This window comes from Stenella coeruleoalba (genome assembly GCF_951394435.1).
Source record: "Stenella coeruleoalba genome assembly, chromosome: 7".
NCBI classification, from domain to species: Eukaryota; Metazoa; Chordata; class Mammalia; order Artiodactyla; family Delphinidae; genus Stenella; species Stenella coeruleoalba.
Genome location: NC_137153.1, coordinates 30,422,739 through 30,447,004, shown reverse-complemented (window position 1 = coordinate 30,447,004; position 24,266 = coordinate 30,422,739). Strand labels below are relative to the sequence as shown.

The following is a 24,266-nucleotide window of genomic DNA, read 5'->3' as shown; positions in this document are numbered from 1 at the left end:
AGGGGCCCAGAATAGTGAAAACAATCTTGACAAAGAAGAATGTAGTTGGAAGACTTATACTTCCTGATTTCAAACTAACTATAAAGCTATACTATTCAAGGCTATGTGGTACTGGCATAAGGACAGACATACAAATCAATGGAATAGAATTAAGAGTCCATAAATAAACCCATACATTTATGGTCAATTGAATTCAACATGGATGCCCAGACAATTCAATGTGTGAAATAGTCTTTTCAGCAAATGGTGCTGTGACAGCTGGATAGCCATTTGTGAAAGAATGAAGTTGGACTCTTACCTCACACCATATACAAAAATTAAGTCAAATGGATTAAAAACCTGAAAATAAGAGCTAAAACTTAGGAAAAAACATAGACGTAAACCTTCATGACCTTGGATTAGGCAATGTTTCTTACATATGACACCAAAACAAAAGCAACCAAAGAAAAAATAAGTACATTAATTGGACTTCATCAAAATTAAAAATGATTGTGCTTCAAAGGACATTATCAAAAAAATGTGAAGACAACACAAAAAATAGGAGAAAATATTTGCTAATCATATATCTGAAAAGAGACTTATATCTACAATATATAAAGAACTTCTATACAAGTCAACAATAGAAAGACAAATAACTCAATCTTAAAAATGAGCTAAGGATTTGAGCAGACCTTTCTCCAAAGAAGATATACAAATAGCCAATAAGCACATGAAAAGATGCTTGACATCATTAGTTAACAAGAAAATGCAAATCAAAACCACAATCAGAGACCACTTTGTACTCACTAGGATAGCTAAAATCAAAATGATGGACAATAACAAATGTCAGTGAAATTGGAACTTTCATACGTTGCTGGTAAAAATATAAAATGGTACAGCCGCTTTGGAAAACAGTTTGGTAGTTTCTCAAAATTTCAGCATAGAGTTCCCATATGACTGAGCAATTCAGCTCCTAGTTGAATTGAAACATCTTTCCACACAGGAACTTGTACACATCTTCATAGCAGCGTTATTCATAAGAACTAAAAGGTGAAAATAACCCAATGTCCATAAACTGATAAATGAATAAACAAAAGGTAACATATGCATATGAAGGAATATTATTCAGCCCTAAAAATAATGCCATACTGATACATGCTACTATATGGATTAACCTTGAAAACATTCCAGTAAGTGAAAGAAGTCAGGCACATATTGTATGATAACATTTATATAAAATGTCCAGAATTGGCAAATCAATAAAGACAGAAAGTAGAGTAGTGGTTGTCTGGGGAAAGGGGGTTGGAAAATGGGGAGTAACTGCTAATGAGTATGGGTTTTCTTTCTGGGGTGATGAAAAATGTTCTGGAATTAGATAGTGGTGATGATTGTACTTGTGCTATCTTTGACAATACTAAATACCACAGAACTATATATTTTTAAAGGGTAATTTTATCATAAATAAACTATATATCAATTTTTAAAAAAAATAATAAATGGAGCTTTGGCTACATTTGAATTCTCTTTCATTGTCTTCTCTGGTTTTGTGTTGAAAATAACCTTGGAGCTCTGCAAGAAAAATCAGAGGAAAAAATCTTCTAAGGAAAATCATACCATACCAAAAAACCCATTCATTTAAAAGTATTATTTTTTATTTCCAGTTGGAGATGGGTGATGAATCCAGATCACAGAGTCTCTCCCCCAATAATTAATACAATGAACAAAAAAGAATTCACGAATAAGTAAAGCCATCCACTCACTAGCAGCAAGAGAAGAAGGAAAGAGGAAGTCATGTGCCACCAACATGAAACTTTGAGATGCTGGGGCAGCTTGCTGGGACCTAATGCTGCCCCACTCACTCCACGCTCACCTGTCCCCAGCTCTACTCCAAGGAATGTAGACAAAGAAGCTGACTGTGCCAATTCTCATACCTCCAGCTCATGCCCAATTTGAAGAGAAATGGCCTGAGCAAGTGAGCAGAAAACCCAAGGAGAACTGCTCACAAATAGAACCTCCTGTTTTGCTGGCCCCTGGGAAATCTAGAAGGAAAATGGGCCAGTGCCCTCCACAGTCCAGGGTCCCCATAACAGGGCAGGGAGGGGAAGAGGGACATGGCAGCTGGAAGCGAAGTGCATTCTCTCACAGCCCAGTATTTCCCCAGCTGGGACAGAAGGTGGTGCATTCCCACCTGCTCCCTGGATCTCAGACCTGCTCAATGGACACAACAAGCAGCTTGTCAGACAAAATGAGACTGATATCAGGGAACACAGGTCCCCTTGTTCCTGCTCTGCTTTAGAAATGTTATACCATTACTTGCATATTGGGTTGAAAGTTTTCTCGGTAGATAAGATCTCTCTACTTCATTCTCTTTCCCCAAAACTTCTTCAAACTTTATTATATAGAAACATATACAGGACTTCATACCTTAAGTATATTTCTGGAGAAGCATGGTAGTTCAATTAACTTCCCCCACTCATTTTTGACATATTATTTTAATAGGATTTATTTGACTTCTTTGCAACATTTCAAAAGTACAGAAAAGCCTAAATTAATATAAAAGCCACCTACACATCCACCACTGAGATTAAACAAGTGTGAACATTTTGCTATATTTGATCCCTTTCTTTTAAAGAAATAAAACTTGTCAAACTTGCTTTGGATGAAAAAATACGTGATATTAACTGTAAAATGCTAATGGTAGAATCTAGATGGTGGGTATACAGGTGTTCCCCGCAAATTCTTTTTGTATATTGGAACACTGTTGTTATAAAATGTTAGGGAGGAAATACACTTAACAAAATCAGTTAAAGCCCACCCGTGTCCCTGTCATCCTCAGATGTCCTAGAGTTGGTATGTAATATTCTTGCATGTTTTTATACTCTTTATACACATGTACTTATCCATAAACTATATATACAATTTTTTATGTGTTTTTGAAATTTCCATAGATGGTTCATATCCTTTTCTTTATCAACTGGGAAAAAATGGGGCCTTCACAGGCACCTCCAGAATGAATGTCTTAACAGAAATTTTCCAGTGGATGAAGGAAAAAAAAATTAAAATTCTCTTTCAAGAAAGGTGAAGGCTTCAGAGAGATGAAAGGAGACTTCATAATAATGAAGGTAGAGGAGGCACTGCCTTCACAACTAAGTCCTGGAATGTGGCTGCAGAAGTTGGAGAAAACATAAAAAGTAAATTCAGGAGAAATAAAGTTTTATTGACAGTGAACACACCATTGTAATAGGCTTTCAATAAGACAGGTGACTGAATAACCAACATGCCCCATATTATTTTTTTTTAATGCTGCATGGAATATTCTCATGTCCTAAGGAATCTCAAGGGTAGACGCTGAACATTTTTTATAATAAACTAAACATCTCACAATTCCTGTTTACATTTACTATTTCAGTTAACACTTAAAATACTGCCAAGCCACTATTATTCCTATTTTACAGAGAAAACTGCTGAGACCCAGACTGGTTAAAGAACTTGCCCAGGACCACACAGGCCATCAAGTCTGAAAGCTATGAAAGCCAATAAAGCAGAATCAATGCTCGTCATTCCAAGCGGAGTGCCTCACGAAGGGAGCCTCTGAATTGGGACTTCGGCTAACCCTGAGGACAAGGACAATGGGACAGGTAGAACCTGTGGTGACACCGACCCAAGGAGGCAACATGTGGAAACATCACGTGCTTGCAGGAGAAACAGAACAAAAACATATTACAATGTTTTTTTTTTTGTAACCTTGGCTACTGTCACTATAGTTTCAAGAAAATGTTTTTCTAAACATTGGGAGCATCGCCCATATGTCGGCTTCCATCTGTCAGTTTCCTGAGCCATGGCCCAGCACCAGTCAGGTGTCTCCGGGCCCAGGAAGCCCTGGGATTAACTGTGTCTGTGCAGAGCACTCCTCGGGGAGGTAGTTGTGTGGTTTCCTCCTTTTAAGTGTTTTCAAGAGGAAAGGTCAGAAAATGCAGAGAGGTCACTGCAAACGGTGTCACAGTGCTACTCACCGGTCGTGGAGAGCAGGGATCTTGGAAGGACACTGCAAATATTGCTTAAACCGGAGCTCAAAGGCTTGTCCGATGGAGCCGATGACCTCCTGGGCCAGCCCGTCACAGCATTCCAGAATGTGACAAGCTGTAGGAGCAAGGGACACAGGCTCATTAGAGACAGACACTGGAGCTACCCAGGCTCCTCCTTCCTGAGGGTGAAAGCCCGCAGCCTAGGAAAGAAGAGAGGGACAAGGAGGTGCCTTTCATGACATGTCCTGTCAGCTCTGCGTGCAGCTTAATCCCTGAGAGCCCCCAGCGGTACCGTTTAACCGCAGAGATCCATTTCTTAATAGCCTATTCTCTCCAAAAGTAAAGGTTCTATTTGTAAGTACGTTTTAACATTTTTAAGTTCAACTTGATTGCTCTTCTATTGCTTTAGAGTCTATAAAATATCAACTCAGAACTTAGTAGGGAAACAGGGTTTGGAAGGAAACCTTAACAAGACAAAGAACCTGATAGTAACAAGAAATGAACCCCTTTAAGACCCCGTGAGGCTTAACAAATGGACTTAAACTGGCTCTTATTGAATGAATCCTGAGGTATCCGATGGACTTAGAGCAAGCTGTTTGCTTACTTCCTAGTGGGAGTAGAGTGTCACCACCAGACGTGGCAACTCAAAGCAATAAGATCAACAACCTTGTAAGATGAGTTTAAAGGGATATTAATTAATCACTATGACCATCCCACCACATGCCACCTGCATCTACACTGGACGAGACTGGATATTCATGCCAGTTCTCAGAAAAGGGGTGTTGGCAGGCCCCTCAGAGACCTGGAGCAACCTTTAACCCCTTTGGGGTGCCCGCTGTCATGGTGGCCAGGCTGTGGTGTAATCCATGTGGAACCTTTGGAGAAAAGAGGGTTGAGTGGGGGAAGGCACCTAAAAAGGTCCCATCTCTGCTTTACAAGAAAGTAGAATGTCTTCTCCCCAGACACACGTCCATGGCATCCCACAGAAGAGTCCCAGACCCTTCACGTTGTCCCGTGACCAGCATGACATGCTCTGTTACTAATGGGATAAAGGCATCTCCCTGGAGAAAATGACAGATGCATGTGTCACACTCCATCTTTCTCTTGCCACCAGTTAGGATACAATTGTGTTTCAAGGAGGTTCCTCCAGGAGCACAGTGGGTGCCCAGCAGTGAGAAGAGGCATTGCTACAGGGGTAGCCATTCCCCAGCAGTGATTAGGGAGATGCAGAAGCATCCCTCTGCTGCAGGAGAAGCGAGCACAGAAAGAGGACTCATTAAGGTGGGAACTGCGAGGGAAGGAACAGAGACATCACCACCTCCACAGTTTGGCCACTCTTCCATCACGATGCCGCCTTCTACACGCACAAAGACAGCCAGGCACCACAGAGCTCACCCTGATGGTGGCTGCTAGGGTGGGGGGTCTCAGGCTTCTTCTCTCCCCAGGCTCGAGGAGGGAGCATGCTCCTGAGGACACAGGGACAAGCATTTCCTGGGAAGAGCAAGTGTAACCGGATTGCTGCTTCAGACTGCAATGCAATCCCTTGGATACATTAGCCTATCTCAGATATGGCCAAGGGATTTGTCCAAGGAGACAGGTGTCCCGGCTGTATTTTATTATTGAGTATTGATATTGTTTTATGTTATTATTGATATTAGTATTTATTATCAACCCGGTTAGGCACAAAGCAAGGCCATATTAAGCAGCTGTTGGAGTCATGGGGTTGTTCGTTAATGGATAGCAGTGGAGGTGTCTTTCCAGCCAATAAGGAAGTAGGAGTCTAAGACAGAGTGAGAGAAAGACACCTGGCTCCCCCACCTGCCCTGTGTTTCCAGCCACACCTGCCCCCTCCACGCAGCATCAGCACCAGCCAAGAGAACTTGCTGGCCAGTACTTTAGAGAAACAGAATAACAACTGGGGACGGAAGAAAGTGAAGCTTATTTTTCTTTTAAGGAGAAAAGCAGTGCCGTAGCCTTAGTGAATAAAGAGCAAGGTTTCTGCAGAGGGGGCCATATGATCAATCCACATGGCCCCCTCATCTTCTACACACTAGAGAGCACGAGGTTGGAAGTGAGACTTCTTTAAATCAGTTCCTGGGACATTGGGAAGATGCAGGGCTCTGGGTGGAAGCACCCTCACTTGGTGAGGGTGGAGCCCTAGTATCTGGTCTAGATACCAGAGGGTGACAGGAACTGCAGATGCAGAATTAAATCACGACTCCAGGCTCTGGGGCCTGGCTCATTCCTCCGTGGACCGTGAAAACGTCATCTGTTGGCTAGGTCTGAGGATCCTCTGTAGAATGGCCTCTCTGTGTTCCAGAAACCCACTCCAAATCCAGATCTAACCCTGGGCTGACAGTCTCTCTGGACCTGTATTTTCTCTGACTGTTGCAACAGTCTTTCGCTAAAAGCTACTGTCTTCTAACCTCACCTGTGTGACTCAGTGTGTGTTAGGAATGATGAGGTTCTCGCCACAGGTAACCATCGGGGCTGCTTGTTTTACATCCCATGAGGAAAGGATGGATGGAGGTGTCATTCATGAGCAAGAAGGAGAACTGGATGAGAGGCAGGTACAGAGTGGTGGGGCCCAGGATCAAGACTCAGAATGATGTTGTAAAACATAAAACATGGCCCCAAACAAACATAGGAGCAGCAAAATGGGGTCATTCCTCATTCTATCCCTTCTGAAGGGGACGGGCTCTTTGGCAGCGGTGCAGTAGTTGCTGGGGTGGGGGGGTCTCCGGGGTGGGGGGTGGGGGTGCTTTTCTGCCCATGCTGGTCTCTCTCTCTGACCAATAAGCAAGGCTGATGTCGCTTTCCAGGAAAGCCAGCTCAGACCCCACAGCAGCCAGCTCAGCCCTGACACTAGTGAGGGGACTTCATCAGGCCTCACCACAAAGGTCACTCCCGACCTGGGATGAGCCACTTGAGAGCAGGATGTGCTGCAGCCCTTGTAACCATGCCAGATAGAACTGGGGCACAGCATCTTTCCTCACACAGCAGCCTCCTAATGGGTTAACCACACATCTTCCCTGCACAGTAGACACTGGCAGATCAGAAGTCCCTCCGCAAGTTTCCCAATGGCTCCAAATAAGTCCAGAGGCCAGTGGCTGCACCTGTTCATCGGTGTTCAAGACTGCCCTGGACTGCAGGCCAACGGGGGCCACCATTCATCTGAGCTAGCTCTCTGAGCCCTGCCTGGGATGGCTGCTCCGTTAGTCAGCACAGGCAAGTGATGCCACAACAACAAACAGCCCCAGCATCTTAGTGGCTGAAAACAATCCCATTCTCACTTGTTCATTTCTGGGCAACTCTCCAGGTGGTGACCCCATGAACCAAGCTGCTTTGATCTTTCAATCCTGAATTTCAACACAAGGCCTCCTCCCAAGCCAGGGAAGAAAGAGACAGCAGGGCCTTGTACCAGCACTAACTGCCTCATCCATTCTGCTCTCACACAGAACTGTCGCCTGGCTCCTCCTCCACCCAGGAGAGGCTGGTAGTACAGTCTCCTGCGAGCTTGGAAAGAGTGAGGTCAGGACATCAGTGAGTACTAGCAATGCCTATCACATGCACCAAACACCCAAAAAGGCTTTACTTCTGTAAATAAGAAATTGTCAAGATTTTCTCATGCTTACCTGTGAAGAACTCTTTACTATACTGAGCATGTGTCCCAAATATGTATCTACTTATTTATAAATTGTGAACATATATTCCTGTGTTAATATAATAGTATGTATATTATAAAAATATCTTTCAAAAGATGTTAAAAATGATACAATAAAGATAAAATAAAGTTCAAGATGTCTTGTTGGCCCTGAAAGCATCACACTGTCATTTATTATCTCAAAGCAAGATAAATATTTTGGGTGAGGTTCATCACTAATGATGATGGATAGAAATTCATCCTCCCATCTTTGAAATATTTTTCTTAATCATTTTGAGTCTGGAGGGGTTGATTCCTTATCTTAGCTGATTAGATTATTGTTGGGGTGGGTTTTTTTGTTTTTTGGGTTTTTTTGCTTTGTAAAAGTAAGACCCCACTTTCCCACCCCTTCTGTGGTCAGGAGCAGCTGACATACAGAAAGGGTGTCACTGGCTCACTGCACCCTTTACATATGACTACAGGGTAATACCCGCTCTATCTCAGATCAGTGACTGTAGACAGAGGCTCCAGCATGTGTTTCCCACCACAGTGGCTGCTTCCACACCCTGTGGGATGGGCCACCCCACCTCAGTGGGCATTGTTTTCATGGGGCGACTCTGCAAGTATGAGCAGAAAACCTCTCAGGATCTGTGCTGCTCTTTTAAGAAGTCATGGCCCCTCCCACCCACGCCCACACCAACCCAACTCACACTTCACAGCCATCTGGCCTCCACAAGGCAGCCCAGCCCTTGAAGGGGTCCCATCTCAGACTGTCCCACTGTCCTCTTATCTAGACTCACGGACTCTCCAAGAGTTCAAATTCATAGCCAAGTTCTCTACCAACTGGTGACTGACATAGGGAACCTCGGAGATACCTGGAGTCATTACCTAATCAGAAAAAAATCCTACCAAACAATGACTGCTGTCTCTTCCTCTTAGTGGGCTGATAACTCTCACCCCTTAAAAGGAACACTGAACACCAGTGAATTCTTACCAGAGAAATGGAGACTCCAAACTCAAGCATAGTTTTCAGCCAACCCTAGTCTGTTCACTTCATATATCCACATGTTCCTCATTGTTCCAGACTTTTTTGATCTGAGACAGGTAAGAACTCCAAGATTCAGCTGCCATGCTCTTAATTAAGAGTTGTTTAATATCTGTTCTAGCCCCAGAGTGGAAAACTAAAACTTTATGAGGAGATAATTTTGCACCTATCAGACTGGCAGGGATTTAAAAGTCTGAAAATTCCAAGTGTTGAACAAGAGCTGAAGCCAAGGAGCCCTCCTGTGCCACTTGTGGAATTATAAAGTGAAATAACCATTTTTAAAAAACTGAAGGTGTTCCAGAACACAGTGATTTGTCCCAGAGGTATAAACCCTAAGAAAATTCTTGCACATGAGCACAAGGCAAATGTACAAAATATTTACTGCAGACTTCACTCAATAGACACTTATTGAGCACCAACTCTGTACCAGGCTCTGCCCCAGGATCTCCAGATACAGCAAGTAACAAAACAGTGTCCTGCTCTCACCAACCTTACAGTCTAGAAGGTGGACACTGAAAATAAAGAAGGAAAAATATACCATTAGAATGGGTTGAATGGTGCCCCCCAGCAGCCAAAGCCCTGTCTACATCCTGACCCCCTGAACCTGTGAAAAAGAGTCTTTGCAGATGTAATTAAGGACTCAAAATGAGATCATTCTGGATTAGGGTGGGCCCTAAATCCAATGACAAGTGTCTTATAAGGGTCAGAAGAGGAGGTGACACAGACACAGAGGAGGTGATGTGAAGATGGAGGCCAAGGAGGCCATAAGCCAAGGACTCCTGGAGCCACCAGACGCTGGAAGAAGCAGGAAGCCTTCCCCCCTGGAACGTTTGGAGGGAGCATGGCTGCTGACACCTTGATTTCAGACCCTTAGCCTCCAGAATTGTGAGAGAGCAAACTTTTGTTGTCTTGAGCCACAAAGTTTGCAGTAATTTGTTAGAGCAGTCACAGGAAACTAATAAAACCATAAAGAGAATAATGTGAAATAAAGGGGGTGATGAAGATGATGTTGTAGGGTGACATGTAGGATGACCAGGGAAAGCCATATAGGAGGTGGCATCGCAGAAGAAGCCTGAAGGAAGTCAGGGAGTGAGCCATGGGAAGGTCTAGTCTAAGAATGTTGCAGGCATAGGGCTCAACAGGTGCAAAGGCCCTGAGGCAGGTGCTTGCTTGCCATGTTCAAGGAAGAGCCAGAAGATCAGTGGAGCTGGAGTGGAGGTGAGGGGAGATCATAGGAAACGAGATAAGGGATAGAGCAGGAGTGAGCTCACATCATGATGAGTGAGACAGGCAGATACTTTGTGGTGGAAGGAAAGACCTAGCTCTGTGGCTTGTCAAGGTGAGGGGGCTAGGAGGCTTCTGAGCAGAGATGTGCAGCAGGCTGGTAACTACACAAGTCTGAATTTCAGCCAAAAGCTTGGGCTACGCAGGAACATTCATAGTCTTTGGCACAGGGTATTTAGAGCTCAGGGACTGGCTTGTTTATTTAAAAAAAAACACAAAAAAACCATGGTTGACGAAAGCCAGATATGGGAAACAACCTAAACATTCACTCACAGGAAAATTAACCTCCCACCACAGTGTTATGAGATGGAATTTAACCTCCTGGCTTAAAAAAATAAATCATTACTTTCACCTATTATACAGAAGAGGTTTTACTCCTAGGGGAAAGAAAAGCCAGAAAAGGTTCTGTATTATTTAAGGAGTTCATACTCTAAGTTTCTCCCGGAAAGTCACCTCCTGCGGCCTACAACTGTCTGAGGCCAGAGGAACCCTAAATTCAGTGTTGAAATGACCGTGAGCTAGTAGAGAAGCCTGGAGAAGAAAGCACAGCCATGTGAGGCAGTAGTCCATGGGGGGCTTCCCTCTCAAGTCCAATCACCACGTTTCCCCCTTATTCAGGAAATCCTGGGGAAAGGGCAGCAGGATGTGTTAGAAGCTATAACAGCTGAACACTCAGGCCTCTCTACCATCAGGTCAGCACCGTAGGATATGACTTTCCACGCAAGTTCAGGAGTTGCAGAAGGCGCCTGAACAGGGATGCTATTGTGGTTATAAATTATAGGAAGTACATGCCACCTGCAGGCAGCCATATGTCTAATTAGGACATTATTTTTTATGTACTTTTGTGACCCAAACAGTCCATTCCGAACCAATAGACATAAGATTGCAGGGAATGGGAGTCCTTGTGTAGTAATACAGATTCCAATGTGAAAAGAAAATGGTATATTAGGATCCAGCAAAGCCTGATTTTGGGGGCTTTTTATCCTACATATATCAGTAGTCACCTTCCAGGTCTCCTGTCAGACCTGCCTTTCAGCTATAAGGTGCCAACCTCATGAAACTTCACTCATTTGCAATCCCTACCTTCTCAAGATGGTGGTGGTTACCATAGAGCTTAATGACATGGGTCAGAGATCCTTTGCCCTTCCACCAGATTAATTATATAAGCCATGGGTTCTTGATACTAGAGAGAAAATATAATTTTTTTCTCACTGTAAATACTGCTAGATTATCCAAAAACACACACCAGAATGTATAAGCAGGAATCAGTGTGGAAAGGACAAATGATAACAGTGAGGGACTTTGACCCATCTCTGCAGGATTTTGACAGAAGACTTTCTGGGCTCCAAATGTGCCTTGATGCCTGCCTGCCTTGAGTAGCTATGCCTGCAGCCAGGGAACCACAATGGGGTCAGCACATCAACTGGGGCCTCTGCGTGGGGAGTTGGATATTTAAGAGTCCAAATAAGAACATTCACTCCCAGAATTTCTTGCTAATCTGACTCCTGCATGGCAGAGGCCATTCTTATTCAATTAAACTCTCTTCCTGGCCTAGGGCAGGAGGAAAGAGAAGAGAGCAGCCAGGGGAGCCCTCCCCCAGCTCCTTGCCGAAGGAGGCAACGGTGGGTGGACACATATCGGATGGAGGCAAAGCCTGCTCTGAGATACTGTTCATGGCCAGATCTATGACTCCCCTCCCTTCCCACACTGCCTCCCAGGAGGCTGGGGCTGCCTGGGTACGTGTGGGAACAGAGATGTGATGGATAAGGAAGGCTGCAAATTCCTGTCGGAGGGCAGGTCTGGTTCCCCTCCCCTGAATCTGAGCTGCCTGGGACAGCTTTGACTAGTCAACTATGACAGAGATGAAGTGGTGCCTGGTCTTTGGCATCCACTTTGGCATCATTGAGCCCAGAGTTGCTATGTGGGAAGTCCTACTGCCCTGATTCAGGGGCCACTTGGAGGGACCCTGAGACTCCTTGCAGAGGGAGAAGGACCCTTCTGGCTTTGGCTTCTTGTCCTCCCTACCAAGGTCCAAGGCGTGGAAGTGAAGTCAGCTTGGACCCTCTAGACCAGGCCAGCCACCAGCCAAAGACCACCCAATACCCCATTGATGCCACAGAGAGCAGAAGAATTGGCCAACTGAGCCCTGCCTGGACACTTAATACTTCATCATATCAAAAGATATTTTAAAATGATGGCTGTTAGGCCATTAAGATTTGTTACAGGCAACAGATAACTGGAAGGAGGGAGTGATCCTCTCCTATCAAGCATCTCAAAGGACCCCTATGCTGCTGGTGCCCCCAAAGCACCAGCAACGGCGCAGAGGTCTGGTGTCTGTCTTTACACCAGCACTGCATGCAGGTCCCAAAGGGAGCTGGTCCAGCAACCATTGAGCACATGGAGTGGATCCTGATTTCCATGACTTTGAAAAGGTACTGTGGACAGAAGGTGCTGCTGGTTTGCAGCCGTGAAACAAGGTATCAGCTTGTGTGCTTCCATGGCCCTAAGTCAAATAGCACAGGGTTAAACTCCTTCAGAGTCTGGACCTAGAGCCTGATTTCTCAGTCCTGGCTGTACATGGGAATCATCTGGAGAGCTTTTAAAAAGTACAGTTGCCTGGGTACCCCTCTCTGAGGCCTGAGCATTGAGATTTTTTTAAAGCTCCCCAGGTGATTCTAAAGTATAGTTCATTTTCAGAACCATTGACCTAGGAGCCATTAAGGGTGTAAAAAAAAAAGTCTAGGATTACTTGAAGTTAACTTAGAACAAACAAAAATAAAGGAAGAACTTCAACAAGTGTTAACTCTGGGATGAGTGCAGCCTGCCACCTCCCCCTCCCTCAAGGCTGGTGGGAAAACAGAATGCTAAAATCTCATCTGTGGTGAAATTTTAAAAGAAGAGTAGGGCTTCCCTGGTGGCGCAGTGGTTGAGGGTCCGCCTGCCGATACAGGGGACATGGGTTCGTGCCCTGGTCTGGGAGGATCCCACATGCCGCGGAGCGGCTGGGCCTGTGAGCCATGGCCGCTGAGCCTGCGTGTCCGGAGCCTGTGCTCCGCAGCGGGAGAGGCCACAACAGTGAGAGGCCTGCGTACCGCAAAAAAACAAACAAACAAACAAAAAAAAAACAAAAGTAGAAGAGTATATATATGTATATGGACAGACATAAAACTTCTGCAAAGCCAGCTAGGAAATCTTAACAATGGGTACCTGGGGTAGAGGGTGGGAGGAGGAGGGGAAGCAATGGGTGATAGAGGGAAGTGCCATTTGTAGTGTTACAAACCCCACAGGTGACCTCCATCAGTGAGTTCTAAATTGGAGTTGTGCAGCACCTGGTGGCTTTCTGGGATTCAAGGGTAGTGCCCCCTAATCAGCTCACCTGTCCAAGCTTATTAACATTGGAGGGGGGGACCCTTTGGTTTTGTAAATGATGAAAGAAATGGGGTGGTGGGTATGTAGGGAGGGTCTAGGAATAAAGGTTCCATGTAGATGGGAAGTACTTGGATGTTTCAAATCCCCTACCCAGCCTGTGTTTGAGGCCCTAGCACCTTTGTGGGGTGTAAGTGGGCAGCACCAGAGCTTGGACACTGGCTTCCAGGGCCATGCAGAGCAGCACGAGGCTTCTCGGGGAGACTTAGTTGGCAGTGGACGCACAAGGAGCTGTAGCTGGGCAGGAGGCCAGCGGTTTGCAAAGTCTTCAGGTGTAACTGAGGGCACCTTCAGAGTATGAGTGGGAGCTGCCATCCGCAGGTCAGGTGTACCAAGCTCTAGCCATCTGGATACAAGTGTGTTTAAAGCTCTCAGATATCCAGCATCTCCTAACCCAGCCAGGTGTGCCGCCACGCTTCACTGCCTGCAAACCTCAATTATCGCTAACAGTACGATATGACACTTAGTTTGGATGAAGAGGGCTGAGATCATGAGGACCATCTGGTATCCATTGTTAAGCCTGGCTGCTCATGAGTGAGAGATGACGAAAGTCACACATTGCTTACCTCTGCGATTAACAGGGTCCTTAGCTACGTACGCAACATAGTCTGTTGTATCCTGTGAAAGAAAAATGAGATGTCACATCACTAATCACAGGTGAAGACAGGACAGCAGACACATCATGCATACAGCAGATCAGTAATCAAGAGTAGCCCTGATGACAGCCCAGCATTTCTCAGACTGTACAGTGGGCAGGAATCACCGGGGATCTTGTGAAATGCAGATTCTGACTCCACAGGCCAGGAGCTGGGCCCGAGGTTCTGCATCTGCAGACAGCTCTCACAAGACACTGATGCAGCTTCGCCACACCCACACTTTGAGCAGCAAGGGTGTGAAGGGCATCCATTCTCAGCATGTCGGATCACTGAGGAGCTATAAACACACTAATACCTGAGTCCCAACTCCCAGATAATCTGATTTAACTGGTGTGGATGTGAGGCCCAGGCATTAAGGATTTTTAAAAGCTCCCCAGATGATTCTATTATGAACCAAGGCTGAGAGCCACTGCTGTCAGCTGTCTCCAACAACGATCCTCAAATCTGAGCTGGGGTCAGAATCCCCGGCAGGGCTTGTTACAGCACAGATTGCTGAGCTCCAGCCCAGGGTATCCGATTCGGCAGGTCTGAGGTGAGGCCCCGAAACGTACATTTCTGACAAGCAACCAGGTGCTGCCGCTGATCTGGGGGCCACACTGAGAAAATTAGAAGTGATGTTCAAAGGCTGGTTGCAAACATCCCTCATGGGTGGATGAGATATGGATACGATGGCATAAGTAGTAATTTTAATTCTTTTAAGATGTTTCAAAAGCATGAGCTCTATTTAGAAGTCTCACCCTTACACATGAAATATAAGCCCCCTTGCCTGCCTCATCTACTTGGCATGCAGAGGAAACGATGACCTCAGGAGTGAGCCGAGGTGACCATGTGAATTTTAGTTTCTAAACAGAGGAAACAATAATTCTCTTAATTCTTGAAAGCAAAAGAAAGACTTTCCTGCAAAGTTGACATTTTCAACATTCAAAAAGTCTGGGGGGGGCATGGTAAAGGTCTCCTCGTTGTTGTGGATATTTCCCCCATGGGATGGTTTTGGAGGACTCCAAGGTTATCGATTAGCTTCCAATGTTTTCAGCATCTGCAAGATTCTCTGTCGTGAGTTCCTTCTTTGTGATACTCTATGGGCAGGAGAAACGACCCCTTCTTTCTCCACAGGGCTCCAGAAAACCCTCCAATGTGTGAGGGGAAGAGGGAAAGTGAGTGTGGAGGCAGGGGAGGAGGATGCAGTGCTTCTGAGAACCCACTGCAGGGTGCAAGTCGCTTTTCCAAACATCACTGCCCTGCAACTCAAAAACACCCACTAAGACTAAGAAGGGAGAGAGCTCTTCCGGCAGCTCTTGACGTATTGGACTGCTACCCTGAGGTCATTCTCCAGCATGTAGTCTATCTAAGCTGTTTCCCCTTCCTGCTCAGGCTCTATCCTCTCTCTTTTTCTCTCTCTATCTCTGTCCTTTGGTGTATTCACAGACTGACCTGGGAAAGGGAGTGGGAGTCCATCAACCGGTCGACCTGACTTCCTGCCATTTCATCAAGGAAGATCGGGTCAGAATCTGAAGTTACTGGCAAAAATAAGGATTGTAGCTTGTAATCATAGACACTCTTCCTGGATTCAGGAGATGTGAATGTCAGAAGTGGACTTAGGGAGCACTAGCTTCTCAGTCTGAGATCCATGGAACCCTAGGGTTGGGCAGGTATATTCTCCAGTGTTTGAGATGTCACCAGAATCTCTTTTCATGCTTTCATTTCTATGATAATCTTAAAAGTTAATACAGTAATATGCGGGGTCATCTGAATGACACCTGTGCCATCAAGCTCTGCACGCAATTTCAGTGCCAAGATTTTCAGTGGGGTTTCCAACATTACGGGTGCCAGGTTTTTAAAGAATCAGAGAGAAAAGAACAGTCAGATGGCTTTGCCCCACCTGAAGCAAATTAATGTCACATTTGTACACAGTGATGTACCACTGAAGTGTTTACTTGAATGGAAGAAATCAGTGGAAGGAGTGAGTCATCTGGCGCCTGTGGTAGTAGAGAGATGCTGACCTCAAAGGCTTCTGCACCATGGTAGCCAGTTCTAGAGTCACATTGGGAGCAGAGATTTAGTTTCAACAAAACTTTACTCATCACAGTAAATTAATTTTACTTTGAATGTTATTGCCTTTACTGTGTTTATTTGTACTTAATTTCCAAGTTTGATTGGGATTTACAGTTTAATAAAAGGAATAAACATAAGGAGTCTATACATAATTTATTTTTGTACATATTTGTGTAACAAAACTAATTTGAGTCCACATTAGTAGCATATACAAGGAAATTCTTCTTTTTAAATTCTTACTCCAGTCTGAGAAATGCTCCTCTGGCTTCAAGCTAGGGAAGGAAGACTAGGTAAGAGATGTGATGTGTCCCTGTCACTCAGATGATCAATGGCCAAGCCAAGGACACAGCTTTTCCAATGCCAATATTGATGCATTTCCGGCACAGTGGGGGAGTGTATTGCTGTTAAAACAATGTTCTTGACATCACCCAGTCACACAGTGAGCACTCTAAGTGCCAAAGATGGGGATGCCAAGTGCTTGTTCTGTATTTACCCATGTCTGTTCTCACTCCCCAAGTTTTTCTGAGCCTGACCATTATTCTGGCTTTCTTTTGGTGATCTTTTAGAACTGCTAATAATAGTAGATTATAATTGTAGTATGCCTTTTTTTTTTTTTTTTTTTTTTTTTTTTTTTTTTTTTTTTGCGGTACACGGGCCTCTCACTGTTGTGGCCTCTCCCATTGTGGAGCACAGGCCCCGGACGCGCAGGCTCAGCGGCCATGGCTCACGGGCCCAGCCGCTCCGTGGCATGTGGGATCTTCCCGGACCGGGGCACGAACCCGTGTCCCCTGCATCGGCAGGCAGGCTCTCAACCACTGCACCACCGGGGGAGCCCTGTAGTATGCCTTTTTTAATTGCAGGGATTAACTGTGTTTTCCAGTCTGTCTTATTTGACATTTCAAAATACCATTTTCTCACCCAGTAAACTGAGGCACAAAGCAAAAAGTAGATATATACTTAGCAGCAGAACAAGGAATAGGACCTAGAATTGTTGGTTTTATTTAAAAGGTATACCAATTGTAATGGTTATAAATAAATTTGGAATGAGAACTCATGCACAATGTGATGTGCATTTGAATTGGTTAAAATAAAAAGTAACCAGGCTTCCTGTCCCCTGGAATCATGACATTTTCTGTATCAGAAAAAAAATATTAAAAGTTATGAATTACTTTAAGGGTCACTGAATGTTTCCTTTTTTTAAGAGGAGGTGATAGGGAAAATGGAAAATAGTTCACAGGTCTTTGTGCATAGTGGAGAATAAAATAATTCTAACACAGGACAATGTATTTGGCTTTCCGTTTTCTAGATCTCTGCATCTCCACTCAATGTCAACATGAAGATGAGGTTTGAGACAAGTTCTTGAAAGGAGATATTGATGCAGGTGTGCAACGTTTCTGCCTCTTATTTTTCAAACTGGGTTACCTTCCAAATTTAAGAATCTATGGCTCTAAGCATCACATTAGGCAAGCAAGTAGACAGCCACTGCAAATTAACTAGATCTGGTTACAGATATAAGTATAGATATGTGTATATGTGTAGTACAGGTAGAGAATGAGTGTATACATATGTCTAGATATAATCTTCAGAAATGCTCCTTAGATGGGCTTGATTATGGAACACTTCCACTTTCTAAACATACATCTCAGTGAGGTATTTCATTTTGCAGTGGATCATAAGAAATTAAAGGATTGGAAATAAAGTAAAAGAAGGGAAGGGAAGGAAAAAAGAAGAGGAAAGCATCCTGGAAGACTTCTGAAAATTAGACCCTAAATATGAAATAGGGCCAAAGCCAGTGGAACCCACTGAATGAGATGTTTAAATAATGCTCTGGTCATCCTGTGACACTTTAGCAGAAGATTAAGGGCAAAGAACCATCTGCAGGGTGGCCAAATCCCTCTCCTGCCAGTGCCCTTGGCTCAAGGGTCCGAGACAGGGAGACTCCTGGGGCCTCTCCCTGCAGCCTGCATCTCCCCAGCAGGAGCTCAGTGCTAGGGAGATAGGAGTGATGCCTCCCTGGAGGCTGTAGCAGGTGGGAGAGGGAAGGGCAGGCGCAGGCTTTCCTGTGGCTGAGACACTCAGTGTCATGATTATACTGTCCTTTGGGAACATCGAGATTGGAGCCAGCAGTGGAGATCACTCCCTCGATTTGGGTTTCAATGTGCCAACAGCAGTTCTGCAATCAGGTTACACAGGTAGGAGTATGTCAGGAAAGATATATGAGTTAAACACAGGGCATGGTAAAAATCCCCTTCCCGGGCTAGAAATAGACAAGGTCCCTGGCCTTGGGATAAGGAGTAATATAATGCACTAATTACTCAGGCTATCTTGGACCAGTAAACTCTTACATAAAATCTGAGCGTTGTCTACCGATAATTTGACAAAATAATACAAACAACAATAATGATAACAGAAACACTGCCCTGCCTGAGGAGGAAGTGGTTTTCTGAGTCCTGCCTTTCCTGACACTGAAACTGAATGCTGGCATTGTATCGTAGAATTCCTGACCGAATGTGGGGAGCAAATTCCCTTGTTGTTCCACCTTCTTAATAAAAGAAGCAATGAAAACTAGAACATTCTCGTATTCTCTATCCTCTCTCTTTTTCTCTCTCTATCTCTGAAACTCCTTCCCTGTTGGCAAAACAAAGCATTAAAAGACTACAGTGTTAAATTTGGAGAGAAAAATACCAATTTCAAATATTTATGAATAAACCAGACTAAGTAAATTCACAGCCTTTGAATAGACTTAAAATCCAAAAATGGAAGACTCCAAGGGAGAGCCAGTAGAAAAACAGGAACAAAGCAAGATTAGCAGAGTCACGAGTGCACTCCAGCAACTTGAGAAACCAGCAACTTAAGAAAGCCAGTGCTTCAGGGATTTTTGACAGCTTTTTACTAATGAAATGAAATTTAATGGTAGGTCCTTGTCATGGGTTACCCCTAAAAAAAAATGAGAGTCAGGAAGAGCTTATGAAAGGGAAGTGGAAATAGTTGGTATCACAGCTAACTTTCTTTATAGGGTCCTAAGAGGCATGCTTCTGAAGCAGGGCCCCTTTGCAGCAATTCTGACAAGAGCAAGAGGAAACAACTCCACGGGCACTTACCGGGTCTCCACCAGAGGCAAAGGAGATGGACTGCATGTGATGATTCGCTATAATCTGCCAGGTCCAAAACAAGAAAAGAGATGTGCCGTTATTACCTTTCCCATGTCTTGGAAAACTTACTGTTTGTTGGCAGGAAATACAAATCCACAAGGATTCCTGATAATTGGTAAAATTCATACCCAATGAAAATAACAATTATAAAAGTAATAACAATAGATAACCCTGAATGAACTTTCACAACGTCAGACGCTCATCTAGCTGCTTTGCCAGAATTATCTCATTTAAGTCTCACAGCAGCCCTATGAGGTAGGAACTATTGCAATCCCATTTTACAGATGAAGAGCCTGAGGCCCAGAGGGGCTAATCGGCTGGCTCAAAGCTCTACAGCTAGTTAAAGGCAGAGCTGTGACCGAACACAGGGGATCTTAACAACCATGACTCTTTGAGAAGGAAAACGTCTCAACCACACACCAAAACATGTCAACTGTGCAGTTTCTGTTTCCAAAGACACATGAGGTCTTTGGTACAGACCCCATAGCTGGAGTGGAGGGAAGTGTGGCTGTCTCCTACTTCATCCCATTTGTATCATGAGCACATGAATTAGAAAGCCGGCATCCAAGATCAAAATTGGTGTCCTCTCAGGCACTCTTGTAATTTATCAATTTAAAAACCACCGAGGATGTTCCAAGTTAATTTTAAATTGGGAAATTTCCATTAGCTTTATAAACTGCAGCATACGGTGGGATTTAGTAGACACTGAGTAAATTAGGAGCTGCCCTAAATTTAAAAGGCTACATAAGTCTTCCATGCTATTTTTATCTTTTTAAAGACAACATAGTGACATTGAAGTAAATTTCCGGGGGTGGGAACAGCACTCTCGTCTCCATCCCAGCATAACCAGGTTTCTTTCTGCACAGCCCCCTCAGGTCCTCGCCGGCAGGCAGGCAGAATTTACAGAGCTGTAATCCTACCATCCAAGGGATTTTTCCAACCATGCTCCAGTAAAACTCAAAGCAAAACTATAACTGAATTACAAGATAAAATTAGATATTTTTAAATGCCTACTTCACTTGTTGGCACTTGCAAAACTACTCAGGATCTAGAAAAGCCTGAGTATATCGATGAATAAAAACAACGAGTTCAGCTCTGTAGCCTGTACCCAAACCCAGCTGGATCAGACTAATAGCTGCCCTTTGCAGCTTTCTGAATTCTGCCTCTAGTCCCGGGGCAGAGGGCTCCCAAGAGAGCAATGAGGACATAGCAGTCCCCAGATGATGACAAACTATGACTTCTAAAGTTGTTCATTTTTTGCTTATTGAATTTTTTGTTTATTTAATTTTTGATTCTAAAGCAGCTCTAAAACTGGGGTTTGGAAATCAAAGTGAACACACAGATTTAAGAAAAAAATGGAAATCATATTTGGCCAACGTGACCGTTACTGCGTGATTGTATGTTGTCCCTTTGGGTAAGATAGACATTGAAAAGGAGAGTAAGAAAATTAGAGCTAATTAACTAAAGGATGTGTTTTGCTCTGAGGGTGTTTCATCTTGCTTCTTCTCCTTGAGAGCTCTGAAAAGGAGAGCTAGCTTTGCCTTTCTGCTGGCTCTCTGGTTTGCGAAGGGTCTGCCCACTCGGGCTCCTTGTATTTGCTACAGCCTGGTCCTTAACTCGGGAGAGGCAGAGGGATGTGAGCTCTGGGTCCTGCCAAACCTTCCTCAGACTGTGCTCATGTCACCCGAGCTGCCATTCCCCAGGCATCCCCCCAGCCCCACACTCCCTCCCACATCCACATAAACAAGGGCGGGACAATGAGACCTGGATACGCCCAACCAGCCCCCAACCCGAGGATGGGATGGCCAACCATGGTGACCTCATCGTTTCTGCTCTGAGAGTCTGCCTCTCTCTCCCTTTTTTTATTTTTTGAGGTAGAAGGGAGAATTAGGAGATAAGATCTCACAGAATTGAGGACTGTGGTCTGAGGATTCCTACAAACAAAAGGTATAGAAGCCACATGAATAAGAATGAAAGAGAACAGACTTGTGGTTGCCCAGGCAGAGGGGGCGGAGGAAAGGACTGGAGTTTGGGGTTAGCAAATGCAAACCATTATATATAGAATATATAAACAAGAAGTCCTACTGCATAGCACAGGGAGCTGGATTCAATATCCTGTGATAAACCATAACAGAAAAGGATTTTCAAAAGAATGTATATAAATGTATAATGGAATCACTTGGCTGTACAGCAGAATTAACACAACATTGTAAATCAACTATACTTCAGTTAAAAACAAAAAGAATGGAAGTGAGCGTGTGAGGGCAGCGCCGAGCAAGGCGCACCATGAGCCACCACGGTGCTCAGCAGGAGGCAGCTCCAGAGAAACGCTGAGCCTCTTGCACGTTCTTAATCTGCCACCTAACGACTGGTTACCCATCCCTCGGAAGGGCCGATGAGAAAAGACAGGGGATTATCCATCAGTTGAGTGAGGACAAAGGAATGGAGTGAGAAGTGGCATCCACTATGTCAAAACACAGCCCAGGTGTTGCCTCTCATTTCTATGCTAGATATAGAATTTATTTCAACATCTTGGGTTGGGACAGGGGTGCGGTGGTGTCCCATTCATCCTAAATGAAGCTGGGGATGCTGCTTGCTTACCTGGGGAATATGGAATCAATAAATATGAATATGTATAGCAACATGAAGGTACCCCTAGGCATCCCTGGTAACACACTGCCAGAGTCAGGAAGTGTGTCATTCAGAGGTCTGTGGATTGCCCATCCCTCTCCGTGTAGGCACATCCAAATCCCAGCTCACACTGCCAGCAGCAGAGGCCCAGACTGGGCAGAGCAAGTGAAGGATGGCTTCGCTCCACCTCCCACCTTTATGGTTTATGAGCATTTTCACCTCCTTTGCCTCCTTTGGCCTTTAGAACTCCCCTGCTGGTTTCAGGACAGCTACTCATACACCCACTTTCCCAGCTAAAGGAACTAACAATCAGAGAAACTTAAGATATAGACACTGAAGAAAAACCCAACTATCTTAACAGGGTTTTCCTCAGTAAGCATCGTCGTCCCCACCTCAGTCAGTAAGGGCCCCGTCCGCACTGGACATGCCACAGATGTGCCATACTGCACCAACCTATGACACTGTCAACTAAGAGAGGCTCCAAAATAACAACCCACGAAGAAGTAAAAAAATACTGCCAATTAAACCATGACATGCCACCATCTCAAAGATGATAAATCTGAAAATAAAATGTGGACGGTAGAACCAACAAAATACAATATTAAAGAAAGCAAAATAGGTCAAGGACATTGAGAGGAGACCTCTGGGCATACACACACCTCTTTTCACACTATAAGTAAACTGATGCGTTCATGCATTATCCTCAAAAAAAAGGTAATTTATAGCAGAATTCAAGAGACCCAATTCCATCTATCATTCTGTCAGCGACCTTTGGAAGTGGCCAGAGTTTGTGGACTGGTGAAGATTTTACACAAATGTGCTCCGCAGGGACCCAGTAAAGCTAGAAATGGGAAGCCTTGTGCAACAGCCATGGTTTGGGGGCTATGGGCAGGGCAGGGCCTGAGCACCTACAGACCTGTTTCGAGTCTGGGGTCCGCAGGTTCAGGCTGGCGGTGGATATGGTCAGGGAGATGCTCATCCCCGCAAACTGGAGGTTGCTCTTGCCCAGGATGCTGGACAACATTTTGCTCGGAGGCTGTGAAATCAAGCAGCATTATTTTAGCTTTCCGTTCACAGGAGGCCACACTGTCAAGACCTCTACGCTGTTATCTTCCACACCTTCAACCTCCACCGTCCCCTCTCATCGGGCACGTGAAGGCAACATTCCAGGAATGAGCTGGGAGTGTGGGATCTGACACTAACATACAAACTCTAGAATACACAATAGGCAAACTGTAAAGCACCTAATATACACACACTGAGATGACGACTCTGCTGGAAGGTCAGAGGTGTCAGTACACCAGGCAGCTCCTGTTGGGGTGTGTCTCATGGGGTCACTCATAAGTCCCAGGAAGGCGCCACAGGCCAGGGCCTGAAGCTTTGCAGCCTCAGAAACCAGTTTCATCCTACCAGGAATCAAACTACTCAGGACCAGACTGAAATGGAGCAGCTCATGGGGCTGATGAGCAACTAAATGGTCCAGTTAAAACTCAGGGGTCTGGAGCCAGCACAAGGATGGACAGACCCAGTTCTGCTCTAACTGGTGCATCAACCAGCCCTTCAGAACTGTCCTTGGCACAGGGACCCACTAGCTGTCCCTTCCTTCCTTTTCAGAGTAGAACATGCCCTCTTTTGAGATGCCAATTAAGACTAGTTCTTAACCAAGCAGGCATCGCTTTTGAATCCCCTACCAGAGCTATTTAAAAATAGAGATGCCTGGGCCCCACCCCAGAGATTCTGATTTAGCATACCAGGGGTGAAGCCCAGAAATCGACATTGTTTCCACCACTTTCACCAAGAGGCCTGAGAGGGAACCTCGAGACTTGCTGGTCGGGTACCAAGTGGCTGTGAAAGACGAGGTTCCTTATCTCAGTTCTCAGATGCCCTCCTAGTTCCTGTATTCAAGATTCTGGAGCCTTGTCTGGCTTCTATGTCCCCTGTGGGCTGACTGGAACACAGGCTGGCACATCTAGATGAGTCTTCATCCAAAGTTCTCTGCCTGAAACCCAGTTGCTCTGAGCGCTCACAAATGTCTCCGGTCTACAAAGACAGAGCTGACCCTCAGCCCTGGGAGCAGCAGAGGCAATCACACAAACTGTCCCAGAGCCTCAGCCTCAGGACAGACTCGGAGATACTCACAGGGATGCGCTCGCCACCATTCAGTCCAGGCATAGAAAAGTCTGGATGGTGGATATTTAATTATGTATTCACTACACACTTAAGAAAAGAGTTTTTCTGAGCTTTGTCTTAATCCAGTTTTTTCCTTCTGGTCCAACCACCTCCAGGATGAAAAGGTCGAGTCCAGGGGTTGAACATGCAGCCCGTGGAGCCAGGTGGCCTGAGCTTGAGCTCAGCTCCACCACCTTCTCGCAT

The 24,266-nt window shown here is 44.9% G+C and overlaps 1 protein-coding gene across 1 annotated transcript in view; it reads right to left on the bottom strand.

Annotated features, from left to right (window-relative positions):
• Positions 1 to 24,266, bottom strand: part of SHC3 (SHC adaptor protein 3) — a gene marked incomplete at its 3' end in the record, with an annotated part of 141,516 nt that overhangs the window by 37,238 nt on the left and 80,012 nt on the right. The window contains exons 4-7 of the mRNA XM_079926651.1: positions 22,810 to 22,929; positions 19,212 to 19,265; positions 13,969 to 14,020; positions 3,993 to 4,119 (exon numbers count right to left, since the gene is read on the bottom strand). Of these exons, the coding sequence (XP_079782777.1) occupies positions 3,993 to 4,119; positions 13,969 to 14,020; positions 19,212 to 19,265; positions 22,810 to 22,929 (353 nt within the window). The remainder of the gene's footprint in view (positions 1 to 3,992; positions 4,120 to 13,968; positions 14,021 to 19,211; positions 19,266 to 22,809; positions 22,930 to 24,266) is intronic.